Source organism: Equus asinus, chromosome 22, assembly GCF_041296235.1.
Source record: "Equus asinus isolate D_3611 breed Donkey chromosome 22, EquAss-T2T_v2, whole genome shotgun sequence".
Classification (NCBI taxonomy): domain Eukaryota; kingdom Metazoa; phylum Chordata; class Mammalia; order Perissodactyla; family Equidae; genus Equus; species Equus asinus.
Genome location: NC_091811.1, coordinates 18,204,399 through 18,222,048, shown reverse-complemented (window position 1 = coordinate 18,222,048; position 17,650 = coordinate 18,204,399). Strand labels below are relative to the sequence as shown.

The 17,650-nt window shown below is 47.9% G+C and overlaps 1 protein-coding gene across 3 annotated transcripts in view; it reads right to left on the bottom strand.

Annotated features, from left to right (window-relative positions):
- Positions 1 to 898: 898 nt before the first annotated feature.
- Positions 899 to 17,650, bottom strand: part of NCAPD2 (non-SMC condensin I complex subunit D2) — a 34,460-nt gene continuing 17,708 nt past the window's right edge. For 2 of the 3 annotated variants that reach the window (XM_014866578.3, XM_070494122.1), the window contains exons 7-32: positions 14,928 to 15,055; positions 14,732 to 14,855; positions 14,403 to 14,550; positions 12,524 to 12,721; positions 12,039 to 12,173; positions 11,853 to 11,940; positions 11,591 to 11,771; positions 9,805 to 9,929; positions 9,304 to 9,540; positions 8,811 to 8,985; positions 8,469 to 8,553; positions 6,746 to 6,879; positions 6,280 to 6,412; positions 6,100 to 6,184; positions 5,855 to 6,022; positions 5,430 to 5,599; positions 4,512 to 4,623; positions 4,317 to 4,440; positions 4,081 to 4,236; positions 3,545 to 3,722; positions 3,367 to 3,461; positions 2,822 to 2,902; positions 2,505 to 2,688; positions 1,686 to 1,812; positions 1,431 to 1,586; positions 899 to 1,225 (exon numbers count right to left, since the gene is read on the bottom strand). In XM_014866578.3, the coding sequence (XP_014722064.2) occupies positions 1,140 to 1,225; positions 1,431 to 1,586; positions 1,686 to 1,812; positions 2,505 to 2,688; positions 2,822 to 2,902; positions 3,367 to 3,461; positions 3,545 to 3,722; positions 4,081 to 4,236; positions 4,317 to 4,440; positions 4,512 to 4,623; positions 5,430 to 5,599; positions 5,855 to 6,022; positions 6,100 to 6,184; positions 6,280 to 6,412; positions 6,746 to 6,879; positions 8,469 to 8,553; positions 8,811 to 8,985; positions 9,304 to 9,540; positions 9,805 to 9,929; positions 11,591 to 11,771; positions 11,853 to 11,940; positions 12,039 to 12,173; positions 12,524 to 12,721; positions 14,403 to 14,550; positions 14,732 to 14,855; positions 14,928 to 15,055 (3,613 nt within the window). In that variant the 3' untranslated portion in view covers positions 899 to 1,139. Of the gene's footprint in view, positions 1,226 to 1,430; positions 1,587 to 1,685; positions 1,813 to 2,504; positions 2,689 to 2,821; positions 2,903 to 3,366; positions 3,462 to 3,544; positions 3,723 to 4,080; positions 4,237 to 4,316; positions 4,441 to 4,511; positions 4,624 to 5,429; positions 5,600 to 5,854; positions 6,023 to 6,099; positions 6,185 to 6,279; positions 6,413 to 6,745; positions 6,880 to 8,468; positions 8,554 to 8,810; positions 8,986 to 9,303; positions 9,541 to 9,804; positions 9,930 to 11,590; positions 11,772 to 11,852; positions 11,941 to 12,038; positions 12,174 to 12,523; positions 12,722 to 14,402; positions 14,551 to 14,731; positions 14,867 to 14,927; positions 15,056 to 17,650 lie in introns of those variants that run through there. The other variant, XM_070494123.1, reaches the window with a different exon arrangement.

Below are 17,650 nucleotides of genomic sequence, written 5' to 3'. Positions count from 1 at the left end.
GGGCCTTAGGAGCCCCTCCACGCTCCTGTGCCCCTCAAAGCAAGTGTCTGAGGTACCGTCTTCCCCTTTGCCTCATGCTTGTCATTTTTCATTATTGTTCTCTGCCAAAAAAGAGGGAGCTCAGTGCCCAGAGAGCATTACTGACGCAGTCTGCTGTTGTCATGACAGCAAAGACACCCGTGTTGTCATGACAGCAGGCTCACTGCCTCCTGTTCCAGGTGACTCAGCAGAGACGACTTAGGGAGTTGGAGGGGGTGTACAGCTCCAGGTGGCAGCACACGAGCAGCGCCTGCACCTGGGGGCTGGACTTCCTGCAGACCCTGGAACACAGTGAGGAGTCCCTGGGAGACAGACACTGTCTAGAGCTGGTGGGGATCGTGCCCTGACCTCCCATTGGCCTGGCCAGGTCAGTCACCCATCTTTAGAGGTGGGATTAGGGAGCACAAGTGGGAGCGGTGGACGACACCAGCCCCTGGTCGAGAGCAGGGTTTCTCAACCTCAGCACTACTGAAGGACATTTTGGGCTGAATAATTGTTGTTGTGGGGTCTGTCCTATCCATTGCAGGATATCTAGCAACATCCCTTGCTTCTACCCACTAGATGCTGGTGGCACCCCTCCCTCCTAGCTTGGGACAACAAAAAAAGTCTAGACGTTGCCAGATGTCCTCTGGAAGGCAAAATCACCCCCGCTGATCTGGAGTCTCGACACTGCATAAATTCTGCATGCTGGAGCAATCCTGTCACTTGTGCAGGGTGGCGAGGTCGAGAAGGGAAAGATGAGACACTGTGGGGCCCCAGAAGTCCTGGGCTCTTCTCTTTCTGGATTGATAACCCTCTATGTGCTGCCTGCGTCTGGGCTAATGTGAAAGATGAAAAACAAAAGCTTACGGAAAATGTCTAAAAGTATATAAAAACATTTATTCATTAGAAAACAAGGAGACTGGTGAACATACATTGCCAGGAAAGCAGCTGAACTCGGTTCAGTTAGGGAAGTGTAAGAGAAAGGCCTCACATCATACAGACCACTTATGCAGTAAAAAACAAGGAGACAGGCAAACCAGTATTTTACAAGGGGAATGGAATGCCAGGTCACCCACACGATTCCCTGCACAGCAGGGATGGGACAGGCTAGCCGACCCCTAGGACCTGTGCCTGCGAGCTGATGCTCGGCGGATCGGGGTTGTTTTCTTGGGTGTCTCATCTTCTGTCATCTCTGCTGAAAGCTCTATTCAAAGAATTGGAGGAATAAGAAAAAGCTGAGTCACAAAGATGGTGAAAACAGACCTCAGAGAACAAATGGGACAGCCCCAGGCCACACTGCAGAAATAAAATGCTCTCGAGGGAGCAGGTGGAGACTACACAGCAGCCCCCTCCAAACCAGCCCCCATAAGCTCTGTCCCTCCCGGGCTGGGCTGGAGGGAGTGCCCCACCTTCCTCGCTGGACTCATCGCTTGAGAAGACAATTCTGGGTTTCCTTTTGGAAGCTCGCTGCTGGGTGTTTGGACGCCGACGGGCAGGCCGGCGGGGCTCAGGGGTCACAAAGTCATTGTCTGAGGCTGCGGGGGTCAGATGCTGGTGCCTGGAGACTAGAGAAGGCAGAGGCATGAGTCCAAAAAGAGAAGAACGAGGAGCCTCCATCTGAGGGGAGGGCCCGCTCTGGCCCCCCGCGGGGCTGCCCCACACACCACTGGATTGTTTCTTGGCTGATGGGGCTCTCTGGCTACCCCCTTGGCCGATCTCCAGTTCCTCCATTGCATCCAGCCCTCTGGTGTGACAGGCCCGAAGCCTCTGCTCAAATTCATCTATTATAGCCTGGAGGGAAAGCGAGATTAAGAGCAGGCCTGGAAATACAGTTATTTCTAGGATTAAAAAGAAAACAAGGCCATGAAGAGACATGGAGGAACCTTAAATGCATATTGCTAGGTGAAAGAAGCCAATCCGAGAAGGGGACATGCAGTATGATTGCAACTCGATGATGTTCTAGAAAAGGCGAAGCTGTCCAAACATTGAAAAGATCAGTGGTTGCCAGGGCTTGGAAGGAGGGAGAAGTGAATAGGGGTTTAGGGCAGTGAAGCTATTCTGTCTTGTACTATGTGGTGGACACAGGTCATCATAATTTTGTCTGAATCCACAGGACGTACACCCCCAGGAGTGAACTCCAGTGTGAACTCAGGACTCTGGGTGGTAATGACGTGTCAACACAACTTCATCGATTGTCAGAGACGTGCTGCTCTGGTGGGGGCTGTTGATAATGGGGGAGGCTGTGCATGGCGAGGGGCAGGGGACATTTGGAGGAACTCTATGCTTTCCACTGAATTTTGCATTGAACCTAAAACCGCTCTAAAAAATAGCCTATTGAAAAGAGAAATAAACACAGCAGCAGGAACTGGAGACAGAAAGAACGTCTCAGGGCACTGTGGTTACTTGGTTGCAGTGCATCTGGGAGGAGTGAGGCCACGCCCGGGTGGCCCCCAGAGCCTCGGAGCGCCAGCCCGGCTGCTCACCTTGCCCTCAGGCTTGGCCCCACGCCGCAGCTTGCTCACAACTGACAGGAAAGCACTGAAGATGGACTCATCTGACAGTTTATCTCCAAAGCAGTCAAAATTGTCCAGCATCTTTCGGAGGCCTCGCTCTGTGAGGGGCAGCTGTGACACGCAGTAGGCCAGGTCCCGGTACTGCCGCTCGGTTCTGCAGACAGGAAAGGCTTTGTAAGGAGCAGTGAGGCGCGGAAGTAAAGGCCCATCCTTCCTCATCGTCCGGCACAGCCCCAGTGTTGGGGCTCCGCTCAGCAAAGAGCCCTGCAGGCGGGTGGGCGGCATACCGGGCTGTGCGGAAGCGTTGACACAGCTTCTCCACCAGGGTCTCGGTCTGCTTGTCCTTGGTGATGTAGGAGAGGAGCTGCCTGCAGGGGGACAGGTGGATGTGCTGTCTCCCAGGGGCGGCTCCCTCCCCGTCACTAAGACGACCCGTGCCCTCGCCTGGCACCAGCATCTGTTGTCCTCTTGCCTTCAGAGAAGAATCTCCTCTGCCGTGGCCCACGCCTGCCTCACCATCCCTCCCGCCTTCTCCATGGCCTCCTGAGGAATGTCCACGGTGAGTGGAAATCTATAGCAAACAGCTGCCATCTATGGATACTACTATGTGCCTACCACCACGTTAGAACTTCATCTTATTGAATCTTTTCAAGAATGAAGGGGCAAGTATTATTGGTCTCATTTTATACATGAGGAATAGGCACAGAGAAGTTAAGTTATTGCTGAAGGCAATACAGCTAAAAAACTGCAGAGCTAGAATTCAAATACAGGGTTGTCTGATTCCCGAGCCCGTGCTACATGAAAACATGCCCCGAGGCCCAGGGAATTATACTTCATGATGGTGTGGAAAGGCTCTTCCTCCACCCCTCCCGCAGGGTCTGACAGGCGGCTGATGATATCTGGAAGGAGATTATAGATTGCGTTGCCCTGTAGGAGAGAGAGTCATGTCAGGGGGAGGTGACCCTCGTGTCCCCTCGGCAGCAACGCCTCAGCTGCTCGCTGCCTCTCACCTTGTGGGAAAGCTCACTGAAGAAGCTCTTGGCCAGAGCAGCGATGTGAGGCGCGGGGTCGATGAGCAGCACAGCCATCTCGCTCACCTGGCCCTTCACCTTCACCATGTCCTTCAGGATCAGGAGGGTCATCACCAGCCCTGCTGTTTTCCGCACCTGCTGAGCTGGGTCCCGGAGGCTAGGAATACAATCTCAAGTTACTGCGACCAAGACCGTGAGCTACACCCTGACACTAGCCGGAAAAGCCCTCAGCAGGGATCTGTTCCCTTCTTCGTGTGCCTTTCTAGAAGCAGTTAGAAAGCTGTCTAGAGTTGCAAGCTGGGACTGGGGAAAGAGGCCAAGTTTGTAGCCAAGGCTTTAGACAGAAGCATCAGTCCCTTTGGGGCCATACTTAGCCAGGGCCTGTACAGGTCAAGTATCAAGTAGAGGTTCAAAGAATAGAGCCTAAGTGATTCTAATCCGGACTTAACTACAGCCTCCTAGGCAGGGAGGCACTGCTGGCAGGGCCTGCTAAGGTGTGGTGAGGGGTCTCTTACCGAGCATACAGATGAGGTGTCCAGGGGTCCACCAGGTTGGGGAAGCGGATGGCCAGATCCCCAGTAGCAACCATGAGGTTAGACCGGACAATGGGGAGTGAGGACTTTTCTAGCATGGTGAACAGAAGACGAAGCTGGGAGTCACAGAAAGTGGCACTAGGGGCAAGGAGAGGATCATCAGGGAAATCGTACCATCCCCATCCTCCTTGGGAGGCGGTATCACGCCCAGGGCCTACCTGATCATGCAGAACTTGCCCAGGGCGAGTGAAGCAGCTACAGAGAGCTCTGGGTTGCTGTAGAGGCCAGGGTTGTTGCAGACTTTAAGCACCAGTGGAACAAAGGCAGCCAGGATCTGTCTGCCTGTTGGAAGAACAACTCCAGGTTGGGATAGGTTATCTCAGTTGGGGAGAAGGGCACTCAGCAGTTCTTACCATCTAACAGCTCCATCTCACAGATGCTACGGATGAGTTCCGCCTCTGTGTCATCAGCAGTGGCCCCGACCAGCCCCATCTCCTCCTCCATGGTGGTCTCAGAGCCTGTGTTCTAACGGGAAAGAAGCCACAGATCATGGGTGATCAGAAACTTTTTTTAAAAAAATTAAAGTATAACTGACAGATAATATTATGTTAGTTTCAGGTGCAGAGATGACATTTTTGATTCCAGCTTAAACTTCATTTTGCCTGAAAGGATGTGAGGAAAGGCAATTCTACAAAACCACTCACAGAGTTGTCAGATATGTCTGTAAGAGGAAGGACTCCTGAACTAAACAAGAAAAGAATTACATCCCTATATTTGTTTTTAAGTTACCAAAGCATACTCCTACATTTTTTAAACTCATCCTTATAAAAGTATATAATTTCCTATATACAGTAAACAGAAGGATTATGCCAGACAATGGTTCAAGGTCACAGAGGTCAGACCTTATGCCACTGCTGCAAGGCTCTGTGCCTTATCTGTCAACAAGACACCACTGCCTCTAGTGGAGAGAACACAAGGTCCCCATCAGGTGGCAGGCCTCGGAACCAAGGCTGATGGGAACTGGGTGGGCGCATGCCTGTTCTAACAAACGCTGCGCCTCGGGAGGAGCCTGTATTTTATGCTGAGGCCCTCACTTGACACTCTGTAATTACCTAACCCTCCCCCCCTTCCTTGGGTGGCCATGGGCAGATGGCGCCATCTTCGTCCTCACTAATCTTTCCCACAGAGAAGCAGCAATGAGGCAGTGCCCTCTTCATTTCATTTCATTGGAGAGATGCAGAGACTCCCAGAGGAAACGATAATGACCAGAGGTCATGGAACAAATCTGGGAAATGCATGGGACACGAACCCAAACGCCCAGCTCCATTCACCTTCTCCTTTGGATTTTTAGTGTTATGCTCCTGTTCCTCCCGAAGGACTCGGCGCCGACAGAGCTCTCCGCTCACAGCCTGTTCCAAATGTACCAGCTGCTGCAGGGCCACATCCCCGGCCAGGGAGAGCAGGTTCATCAACAGGAAAGCGGGGAGCGTGGGTGTGTCCTCTGGGGGAGCGGAGAGGGAAGCAAGGAGAAAAGATAGAAGCAAGTCTCCCAGGACCCTGCACCCCGTGTTTACTGATCTTCCCCTCGCTCCTGTGCAACAAAAACTAGTGAAGAAGAAGATGGGGGTGGGAGAATGGCGGTATGACTGTACCACAATGAGTGGGAAGTGCAGTGGCAGTGGCTTCTGGCCCGGCGGGGAAAGCAGCAGAAGCTGGCTGCTGCCCAGTGGGCCCATCGCCCCTCTTGCCCACTTACGCAGGTCCTCCTGGGTGGGGTTCTTCTCCTCCAGCTTCTCCTGGGCCTGCTTTGCACAGCCCTGCAATATCTGGGCACAGATCCCCTCAGGGCCCTCTGCCAGCTGGTAAATGAGGGTCACTGCCACCTCTTTGAATGGGACCCAGAGTGGGTCTGGGTGGACAAAGCCTGTATAGAAGAAGGGAGAAGTTGCCCACTGCAGTCAAAGGAGCCAATTCTGCCCCAGGCCCTTTGTGAGAGCTCACCTTTTGTGACCATCTCCCGCAGTCGCTCAAACAACCTGTGTTCCTGAGGTAGCCGGAAGGGAGGGTAACGTTTGCCCAGAGAAGGCTGTGGGGAACCGCAAAGATGGAATGTGGGTGTGTGTTGAGGGTGCATAAGAGGACCCCCGCTCTCCTCAGTTTGGACGTAGCCACCCCACATACCTTTCTCCTGTCAGAGATGTTGGCAATGGCATGGCATACCTGCTGGGCCAGCCTATAGTCCTGTGGAAACTTCTCCTCCAGCCCTATGCTCACCAGTGTGTCTAAGTTGCTTCCCACAATTTCTGGTTTTCCTCTGGGGGAAGGAAGCCAGAGAGTTACAGCTAGTCATGCACAGGCCCCTGGATGGAGGAGGTACTGGCACCCAACAGCAGGCTTCAAGAACCCTGGAGCACTAGAGAGAGGCTACGACACCGGGCTGGCCCCTCCGATCTCTCCTGCTCTCTGAGTCCCACTATCCGTGATAGACAGGGGGTCTGCTACTGTCATTCTTTTATTTTCCACTTAGGTAGCCAAGTCACACGCAGAGCTCAGCTGGGCCTCACTGCCATTACTGAAGAAAAGGGCCCCCTCTCAGACCCTTGCTTCCCTCTCTCATTCCTACCACCTGTCTGGACCTGAGCCTCACCGTGCCATCATCCCAAGAAGCATGACGGAGGAACAGCGCTCCAGGGGAGAGCAGGGGGCCTTCTCGGTTGCCCGCTCCCACAGCAGTTGGGTCACTGCTGGTCTCAATTCATCCTTCTGCACAAACTCACAGAGCTGAAGAGAAAAGAAAAAGGGCTCAGGGCAAACAGTAACAGTTGCCCCTTCCTGGGCCCACTTCTCTGAAGAGAATATTGAGAACCTGAAGCAGGTGTGAGCAAATTTAGGACTAAGAAAGGGTGGAGGTGGCGCCAACAGCAGGGGCTCGGGCAGGTCCTCCTGTGCCTGCCTTCCAACTGTGGTCACTGAGATGGCAAGCTGAAAGTGGCCTGAATGAGTTCTGTGTGCATCTGTAGTGCTGAGTACATTCTGGAGATTTCTAGTAGGTCTTCTTGCAGTTACCATAAACTCAACATGTCTAAACTGGAAGCCACCATCCTTCCTTGCCCTGTCATGTTGCCAATAGCACCAACACCCTCTTAGTCACATTTGCTTAGAACTTCACAGTCGACTAATTTTTTTTGACTCACTTAGTCCTACCTCTTGTTCCTTTAAAATCTGTCTTCCATTAGGTAGAATTCTATAGCTTTTCCTCCCACCCCTGAGTCCAGCCCCTTGTCACCATACATGTACAGCAGCCTCTAGGGACCTCCCTGTCCCTGGCCTCATCTCCTGTCCGTCTCCCAGACATCCGGTCCATCACGCCACCACCTGCTCATCAGTTAGAAACAACGCTCCTTTGCCTGCTGTAGGGGCTGCTGACCAGTAGCCTATGGGGTCTCAGGCCAGTTGCCACCACCAGGCTCTTTTCTTTTCCTCAGTGAGGAGAAAAATACGTCCTGCAGTAGCACTCCTCCCAGTGGAAGCTGGTGCTCAGCACCACCTCCACCTTTGGTCCCCATAATCCAAACGCTTCAAAGCAGATTTGCCTCACTAAAATGCTGGGGTCCCTGACAAGGTTCAACTCCCAGACTCTTGAAAGGCATCCAGGGGCCTTCGCAGTTTAGTTCTAACCTACAGTCACACCTCTATTATCTTTTCTAGATAACAGTTTTGAGCCAGAACAGTTTTCTCATTCTAAAACATAGGCTGTGCTCTTTCTTGGCTTTCCTTCCTTTAATTCTCTAAATCCTACTCATCAAGAGCCAGCGTAAGTCCCACTACGTTCAGAAAGCTTCCTTGACCATCCTCCCAACACCGCTTTCTTTCCCACTCTGTGCTCGTCAGCATAACACACAAGTTAAGAGTATGTTTTCTGGAGCTCTTATTGCCCGAGTTTGAATCTCAAACTTTGCCACTAACTAGCTGTAACTAGCCAAGTTCCTCCACCCCTCTGTGCCTTAGATTCCTCACTGTAAAATGTGCGTAATAATAATATTACCTCACAGGGTGGTTGTGAGGGTTAAACAAGTTCATGTAAGCGCTAAGAACAGTGCCTGGTGTATGTGAAGTGTCATTATGGCTGTATTACCGTTGCTAGTCTAACCATTACCTGTCCCACTGACTCTGGCACTTAATTATCTATCTGTTGCATTGTTCTACAAACAGACAATATTCTACAGCTGCCAAGTAGACTCGGTTCCTTTTAAGTTGGGAACTTGAAAGAAAATGATACTTCTTTGTGGAGGTGAGTAAATTGTTGAACACACAGCAATCACTCACTAATACTTGTTGAATGACTAAAGAGAGGAAGTGAAGAGACTTACAATTTCCTCAAGACACTGAATGGTTCCAACTGAGGCATCCACAAGTAGCAGAGAGAGATTCTGAATCAAAGCCTGGGCCTTGGCTCTGTGGGAGAGGCAGAGATCAGGGGTCATTCAAAGACTGATAATTCAAACCTGGCAAAGAGGTTATTAGGGCTAATCCCAGCATGGTGTCAAATAACCAGGTAGGATGGGCTTCACTGGAAATTGAGCCCAGGCTCAGCCCCATTACAGACCTGCCTGTGGATTCAGAACTGCTCTAGAAGGATGGCCCCCCATTCTTTCAGGAGACTAGAACACTGACCTCAGAAAAGTCAGCAAAGGCAGAAGTACGCCATATACCTGGCAGAGTCCCCTTTGGGGTTGAGGTAAAGTTGGCGGTAGGCATTAAGCACAGCTTCCCGGACACCAGGCTCCTTAGACCAGATAAGAGGCAGCATGTGGCGCACTCCGAACACGGCCTGAGGTACCCCAAACTGGAACACCATCACGAAGAATTCAATCACCTCCTGTACCACTGAGAGGAGAGACACAAATGTTACCCATCTGCTTGGCAAAACTCTCCCAATACTTAGAGATAGAACCTTTCTTAACATGGCAACATGCAAGTGGAGGCCTTCCTCATCTTCCCTGAGAACGTCGACTCCTCCCATAATCTATAATGCCCTATCATGAAATACTACACGCATTAAAATAGATAAGCTCCATGGGCAATACAAAGCAAATGAAAATACAGAATCCCTGACTTTTAAAGGACAGGTTATCAATAAAATATGGACAAGACTGGTTTTTCCAACCCCAAGATGCAGTCCTTACACAAAGGGGCGTGGCACACCTGTGGCTGTATTTTCATACATCATCTTGCTGATGATGCCAATGGCCTCTGTGATCTTCTGCGAGAAGCTGTAGGCGTCCTGCAGATACTGCACCAGCATCTCCTGCTTCACCAGTTCATCCTTCTCCCAGGATTTCTCAGGCTCTGACACACTGGGCTTGTCTTTACCGTCAGTCTGTCCTGGTCCCATGTTCTCTGCAGACTCCTGGGGATTCTTCTGTGTGGAAGCTGCTGGGTCTAGGAGTTAGAGAATTACAGGATGGGTTTCATTCAAGGGTATATGGGGAAATCCCATATATGGTTTGGAAATACCCTTTCACATCCTATGACTATCAATCTTAGGCCTGCGGGCCGCTTCCCCTCAGGAGCAGAAGCGTAGTCAACTCCCCTCTGGCCTCTCGTGGCACTGGATTCTGTTTGCCTGTGTCTGGCATAAAGTAAACGGTCCATAAACACTAATTGAAATGTTCTGTCTGTCGACTGAAGAAGGAAAGGAATTACCTTTGAAGATAGCTCCCAAGAGATTCAGGAACCTGGCCTCCTCTGCCTCCTCTGGGTCCATTTGACTGAAGGCTTCAGACTTCTGGAAGTGGCCTATGGCTTCTCGAGTGAGAATGATGGCCCGCCTGAAAGAGCATGAACCTGTCACCACATGGCACCCATGAGAGTGTGACTGCAGCCTGATGTAAGGGAGCCTACCTCATGATCCCATCCGAAACCCAGACCCACTGCCCCGAGGAAAAAGCTGAGAGGCACCTACACTAAGGGGTGGAGCTCAAAACACTGCTCCTATTTCCAAAGTGACAAGGCTTTACAGACAGTCTTCGAAAAACTCAAATAAGGCTTTTTAAATAAAAAAAGTCACAAACCTACTCCAAACGTTTGTTTAAAAACTTTGCTAAGTGAAAGTCTGGAAAAAATAAACTTTCAATAATTGGTTAATCTACAGTCCATCTATACAATGGGATTTTACTAACTATAAAAAAATAATGCAGCAGCTATTTATGTATAAATATTAAACAATCACTGAGACACACAGTTAAGTGAAAAACACAAGGTGGTAGATCAGTGGGTAGAGAATTCCATCACTTGTGTAAAAAGCAGATATGCTTGCCTGTATGTCTGTACGCTATATATGTAGAAGGATGCTCAGTAAACTCCTAACATCATTTCCCTGGGGCAAGGGGAACTAAGCGGCTGGGAAAAAACAGATTTGGAAGAGATTTTTCATGGCACGTCTTCTTCATAATTTAAAATTTTGTGAATGTATTGTCTAATTTTTTAAATTAGATTTCTGCTTTTAAAAAAATTATTAAAGTTAAACCATGAAAAAAGTTATTTTAACAAGTTTTAACATATGTCTAAATTAGTAATTGGAAGCAAAACTTCAGTTACTAAGAACTTAACCCAGCATCAAATGTTGAAGATTTCGGAAGAAGGAGATGACAGCTTTAACATGAGAAGAAACCTCTTCCTAACTGATGGGAGAAGATACTAGAATGCTTGGAGGAAGAACCAGCAGTTATAAAACTACAGTCTCTCGTTAAGCTTTGGCAGAGTAAAGAGAGACATAGGGAGTTGGAGAGCCAGGGAGCCACTTTCTCTTTAGCCTTTTCAACAGCTTAATTAGCTAGGAAGTAGAGAAGTGATTTGTGGCTGAGGGTTAGGAGCACCTGTGGACGGCTGTCAGGACTTCTGTTGCCAAGCTGTTCCAGGTCTAGGGTCAGAGAATCAGTGGGAGAAATCTTTTCTCTAAGAGCAGGATTCATATCAGGTTGATTTAAAGATTAAAGTAGGATTAAGCAAGGGTGATATTATTTATTAGCTCACAGAACTTATTTTTCATTTTATTTTTCACAGAATTCAGAATTAGGAGGCCCATTACAAATCACATGATCCAATCAATTTCTTCGTTTACAAATAATGAAACCAAGGCCCAGAAAATTTCAGTAAGTTACTTAAGCTTACACAACTAGAATTATACTTAAAGGCTTTCCCCTTCAAATAAAGGAGGACTTTTGTCATATTTAATTATAACCTAATATTGTTTACATTTAGTTGTTTTAGTAGTTTCTTTAAACATTTGTAAAAGTAGAAAAGCATGCTTAACTGTGGACTATGCCTTCGGTATAAGTCCGGTATTCGGACCATAACTACAATGAGAACGCCTGCCATCCTCCAGTGGAGGCATGCCCTAAGCGAAGTTCATTTTAAAGAAATATGGTTTCTCAAAGGTTGACTCTAAATCTAAACAGCTCGTGAGAAAATATGTCATTCTTTCACATACTTGTAACTAGCTTTGGCAAGCAAGCGCCGGATGCGTCCTTTCACCTCCTCAGTGGTCTCTGTATTAGCAATTTCCTCAGGAACCTCCTCTTCCTCCTGGGGAAGCCGTAGCAGCTGCTGCAGGGTCGACTTCAGCTCTGGCAGCATGGCTTCCCACTCCTCCTCTGGGTCCAGCACTGCGGCTGAATGAGAAAGTCTCCCTGAGCCTCTGACTGCAGGGAGGCGACTTGTGGGGCGAGGACTCCTATGCAGTAACTACTCACAGGTAGCTGCAATTCGCCTCTGGGCCCTCATCTCTTGTAATTTCTGGGTTTCCTTCTGCAGTGGTCCAGCAAGGTCAGTATCACTAAGCTATCAAGGTAAAATGAGTATCAGGGTCACCAAGTCCCATAACTTCATCCCTGTTTCCATTTAATGACTTCTCTTTCAGGTGAACCAAGCCTACTTACCCTGCAGGAAAAGGGATTATTGGCGAGAAAACTTGCCAGCAGCTGGATGGCATTTTTACATACTAGCACCGACTTGTCTGCCAGACGTCCCACTGCTAAGGCCACCACTGCCTGGAAACGTGTGAGGGGGAGAGCCTATGTAGGGTAGAAAGAGAAGGATCAGCTTACATCCCACCTCATCCATTGTCCTCAAGATGATCTTGAAGTAAACTCTAAATGAGCAACCCACTCATTGAAAAGGAACTTTTCTGTGGGATCTAAAATGGTTGAAGAGTACTCTTTGTAGGGGTTAAGACAGTACAGTGCCTAAATGGAGCTAGGCATCCTTGTCCTTGGGAGAGGGAGACCTTTATTACTGGTAGTAACAACCTGAGTTCTAGACTCTTCTTTGCAACAGGTATTTTTCTTTGACACTAGATTCCTCTTTTCTTTGGCCTGGACATAGAGGGGTACCACATGTCTTTATCATGTAGAAGGTCATTCACCTTCTGCTGGACGATTCGGGTGAAGAGTTGCAAAACACGGCTCCGCACAAAGGAGTTGACATCATGGCCATGGGCTTGCAAAGTGTCCAAGAACTGATCTCTGGTGTCTCGGGCTGCTTCCTCCAGTTGATCGCCATTCAGAACCTGCAGTACCATCTCTGCCATGGCCGCTAGCACAGCATTGCGCATCATGTAATTCTAAGAGAGAAATAAAGTGGGTATGAGCCTGTGCACTCCAATACGATCTCTCTTTTCCCTAAACTCTTGTGCCTGTCCAGGCACAAAGAAGGGGAAAGGCCTTTAGTTAAGATTAAACTTGTCTTAGCCATGACTTTCTCTGGTCAACTGCCTAGGTATTCACCCCCAAGGTCACTGGAAAAAGCTGAATCCCAGGGGGGCCTTGTTTGCTCAGAGGAGAACACAGGGACAAAATAAACAAGAGCCCAAAACAATTTTTCCCCATAAGGTTCACTCAGGTAACCATGGTGGGAGCTGAATGTGAGATCATATGTACCCACCAACATGCATTTGGAAAGCATTAATTATCTTTCATCTGAGGTCTCAAAACCTTTAATCCTTACTAATAAACACTTTCCCTCCCATTCCCCTTCTCACATTTTACAGACAGAGAATGAGACACAGAGAAGCAGAAATCAGCCCTAGGGTGCCAAGCAAGTCCATGACAGAATCTGGTGGAGAACGGGGCTGGGGTTTTTACCAGGCCAAGAGCCAGAGAATGGGGTCTTGCACAAGAGGCTAAAGTAAATTAGAGGAGCGAGTAGACTGCCTTTGTCCTTGATATTCACCTAGGAGCGCTCTGCATCTGTTTGGGAAGCAACCAGGTTAGCATTCAGAAATAAGAGGGAATTGAGAGAGATGACATAAGTTGATCTGAGAATGCTCATTGTTTGCAGAAAGCAAGGTGAGCCAGATGGTAGGAAGAGGCTTCATCCTGAGGAACCGACGGGACTCGAGTCACAGCTGAGGCCCTCTCACTAGATTTCAGCTGTGGAACTATCATCTCCTCTACCAGACCTGATAAAACCAATGTGATATTGAAATAGGGTTAATAAATGGCTCTTTATTCAATAAACTTCATCTGCTTCTCTACAGGAAGGAAGTGCCACAGTGATGAGCTTAGCCAACTTGACTTCATGTGAAAGCTACCTTCCTGTTAAGAAACAGCCATTCAAGAATGGACTTAAAACCCCTAGAAAGAGGGGCGTGGGGGAAATGGGTGAAGGTGTTCAAAAGGTACAAACTTCCATTGCTGAGATAAACTCTGGGGATGTGATGTACAGTAGGTGACTACAGTTAACAATGCTGTACTGTATATTTGAAAGTTGCTAAGAGGGTAGATCTTAAAAGTTCTCATCACAAGAAAAAAATTTTATAACTGAGTTGATGGATGTTAACTCATTGTGGTAATCATTTACAAATATACATAAGTCATTATGTTGTACACCTTAAATACATTTTTTTTTTTTTTTGAGGAAGATTAGCCCTGAGCTAACAGCTCTGCCAATCCTTCTCTTTTTGCTGAGGAAGACTGGCCCTGAGCTGACATCCGTGCCCATCTTCCTCTACTTTCTATGTGGGACGCCTGCCACAGCATGGCTTGCCAAGCAGTGCCAGTCCGCACCCGGGATCTGAACCAGTGGACCCTGGGCTGCTCAAGCAGAAGGTGTGCACTCAACTGCTGCGCCACCAGGCTGGCCCCTTAAACACAATATTATATGTCAATTATATCTTAATGAAACTGGAGGAAAAAAGGCTAGCAGTACACACGGATAATATAAAACATTCAAAAATCACTCACATATAACTTAAAAAAAAAAAAAAAAACAGAAAAACCTGAGGTCCCCAGGGGACCACCTACCTCTCCATCCAGATGATCTATCAAAATGCACATGCTGGATATCAGGATGGCTGGGATGCGTTCTGCTAGTTCTGTCAGGAAGGCTGCAAAGCCCTTTGCCCCTGACGGGTCTCGACTCAGCTCTTGGGGACACTTCTGTCCAATCTCTCTATACAGAGAAAAAAGCACAGCCACAGCAAGATAACTCAATTATTCAGTTCCCAGAAAGGGAAGGTAAGACTGTTATCTAACATCTAAGGAATCTAGCATTGCACAGAGAGTATTTCCAATCTTTCTTTATCTTCTCCCAGAGAGAAAGGAGACTTAGAAGCTTAGGAAGGAAGAGTCACCTTACAATCTCTCCCACTATGCTCTTCATTCCATAATCAGTCGCCCACAGACTCACAGCTGCCACCAGTACAGATGCCAGGTGTTCAAAGTGCTGCAGCATCTGGATGATCTTCACAGTGGCACCTGTGGAAGCACTAAACATGAGAAATTACGGGCAAAACGAAAAAGGTGAGGCAAAGTGGAGGGCTCACTTACTGAGCATATGGTTATAACGGGTCAAGGCTACACCGAGCAGGCATGTGATGGCTTCCCGGGTGGGCCGGTTCTTCTGGTGACTAATGGTGGGGTTCTCCAGGAGGCGGTAACAGCAGCCAGTAACCAAACTGAGAAAAGAGAGTGAGATGATGGAATCAGCTGTCTGGACTCAATTATATTGGGGCTCTGCATCATTCATTCTATCTCTACTGTCCCCAACGTTTTCTTCATTTAATTACCTTCTACACCAAGTTGCTTTGCTTTGCTGACCCCAGATAGGTACTCAGGCCTTCAAGATGATCATCATTCAACCAATTATGATGCCTATCAGACCCTGAATATACACATGGTAAAAGGTTGGACAAAGTCACCAATGACTTCTCATTGTTAATAGAATGGTCAATGAGTCCTCATCTTTTTTTTCCAAAGACTTTATTTTTCCTTTTTCTCCCCAAAGCCCCCCAGTACATAGTTGTATACTCCAGTTGTGGGTCCTTTCAGCTGTGGCACATGGGACGCCACCCCAGCATGGTCCGATGAGCAGTGCCACGTCCACCCTCAGGATCCGAAGTGGCGAAACCCTGGGCCACCGAAGCAGAGTGGGTGAACTCAACCTCTTGGCCACAGGGCTGGCACCAATGAGTCCTCGTCTTAAATGACCTTTCAGCTGCATCTGACATAGTCAATCACTCCTTTCTCCTTGAAACATGCTTCATTTGGCTTCCAGGATGCCAGACTCCCTTCTCAGTTTCTTTGGCTGGTTCCTCCTCATCTCCTCACTCTTAATGCTGGAGTGCCCCAGGGCACAGTCCCTGGATTTCTGCTCTCTTCTAGCTATACTCGCTGACTTAGTAATCTCATTCAGTCCCATGGCTATAAATACCATTTATATAAATATGTTGTATTCCCAAATATGTACCTCTAGCCCAGACCTCTGTCCTGTACCCCAGATCTGTACCTTCACCATCCGAATCTGACAACATTACCTGGATGTCTAATAAGCACCTCAAACTCTGCATGTCCAAACAGAACTAACTGTCCCCACAAAACACATCCCCATAGGCTTCCCCATATTTCAGTTACTAGCAACTCCATTCTTCCACATGTTTAGGCCCAAACGCTGGGTGAGTCATACTTGACTGCACTCTCCTCAAACCTCACACACACTCATCAGCTCATCCTGTAAGCTCTCGCTTAAGAAAAAAAAGTACAGAATCCAACCACTTCTCCCACCTCCACTGCCACTCTGTGGTCCAAGCTACCGTCATCTCTTGCCCAAATTACTGCAACAGCCTCCTAACTAGTCTCCTGTGCCCGTTTTCCCCCTACACAGTCTGTTTCAACACAACAGCCAGGATGACGCTGTAAAAGTGCAAGTCAGCGACCACCTCATTATCCTGCTCAGAACCCCGAGGGGCCCCATTTCACTCTGAGAAAATGCCAGTCATCAGAATGATCTGCACAGTGTGGCTCCCCACTGCTCCCCTGACCTCACAGCCTATCCCTCCCACCCTGTCTCAGCCGCCATCTCTTTGGCCTCATTGCTATTGCCTGTACATGCTGGACACATTTCCTCCTCAGGGTCCTTGTACTTGCTGTTCCCTTTCCTTGCCCTTGCTCTACCTCCAGATATTCTCATGGCTCTCATTACCTCCTACGGGTCTTTGCTCAAATGTCACCATCACAAAGAGGCATCATTAGAACAGCTGATTTAAAATCACAACCCTCATACACTGCTGGTGGGAATGCAAACTGGGGCAGCCACTATGGAAAATAGTATGGAGATTTCTCAAAAAATTAACAATAGAAATACCATATGATCCAGCTGTTCCACTTCTGGGTATTTAGCCAAAGAACATGATAACACTAATTTGAAAAGATATATGCACCCATATGTTCATTTCAGCAACATTAGCAATAGCCGAGACTTGGAAGCAACCTAACTGCCCATCAACGGATGAAGAGATAAAGAAGATGTGGTATATATGTATACAAAGAAATACTACCTAGCCATAAAAAAAGATAAAATTGTGCCATTTGCAACAACATGGATGGATCTTGAGGGTATTATGCTAAGTGAAATAAATTAGACAGAGAGGACAATTACTGTATGACTTCATTCATATGTGGAAGATAAACAAACAGATATGGAGAACAGGTTGGTGGTTAGTAGAGGGGGAGGGCGAAAGAGGTGAAGGGGCGTATGTGTATAGTGACAGAGGGAAACTAGACTTTCGGTGGTGAACATGATGCAGTCTACACAGAAGTCAAAATATAATGATGTACACCTGAAATGTATATAATGTTACAAACCAATGTGACCTCGATAAAAATAAAATAAAATTACAATCTTCTTCCATCCAACTTCCCATCTCCTCCTCTATTTTTCTCCATAGTAATAAATCATAAAACATACTATATATTTTAAAGATTCTCTTCTGCTCTATAGTATACACTTTAAAAGGGCAGAAACTTTTGTTCCCAGCGGCTATAATGATACCAGCCATGCACCTAGCAGATTCTCAGCAAACACTGGTTCATGAATGAATAAATGGGCATGGGAGATGAGAAATTCACAGCAGTTTCTAACATTTCATTATCTACTTCCTAACAACTCACTGTTACGGGTATTGGTCTATGTATTACAGAGAACTGAGGCATGAAATGAAGTGTTTAAAAGGCATATCTAGCAACAGAGTCCTCACTCCTCACAGTTCAGTATT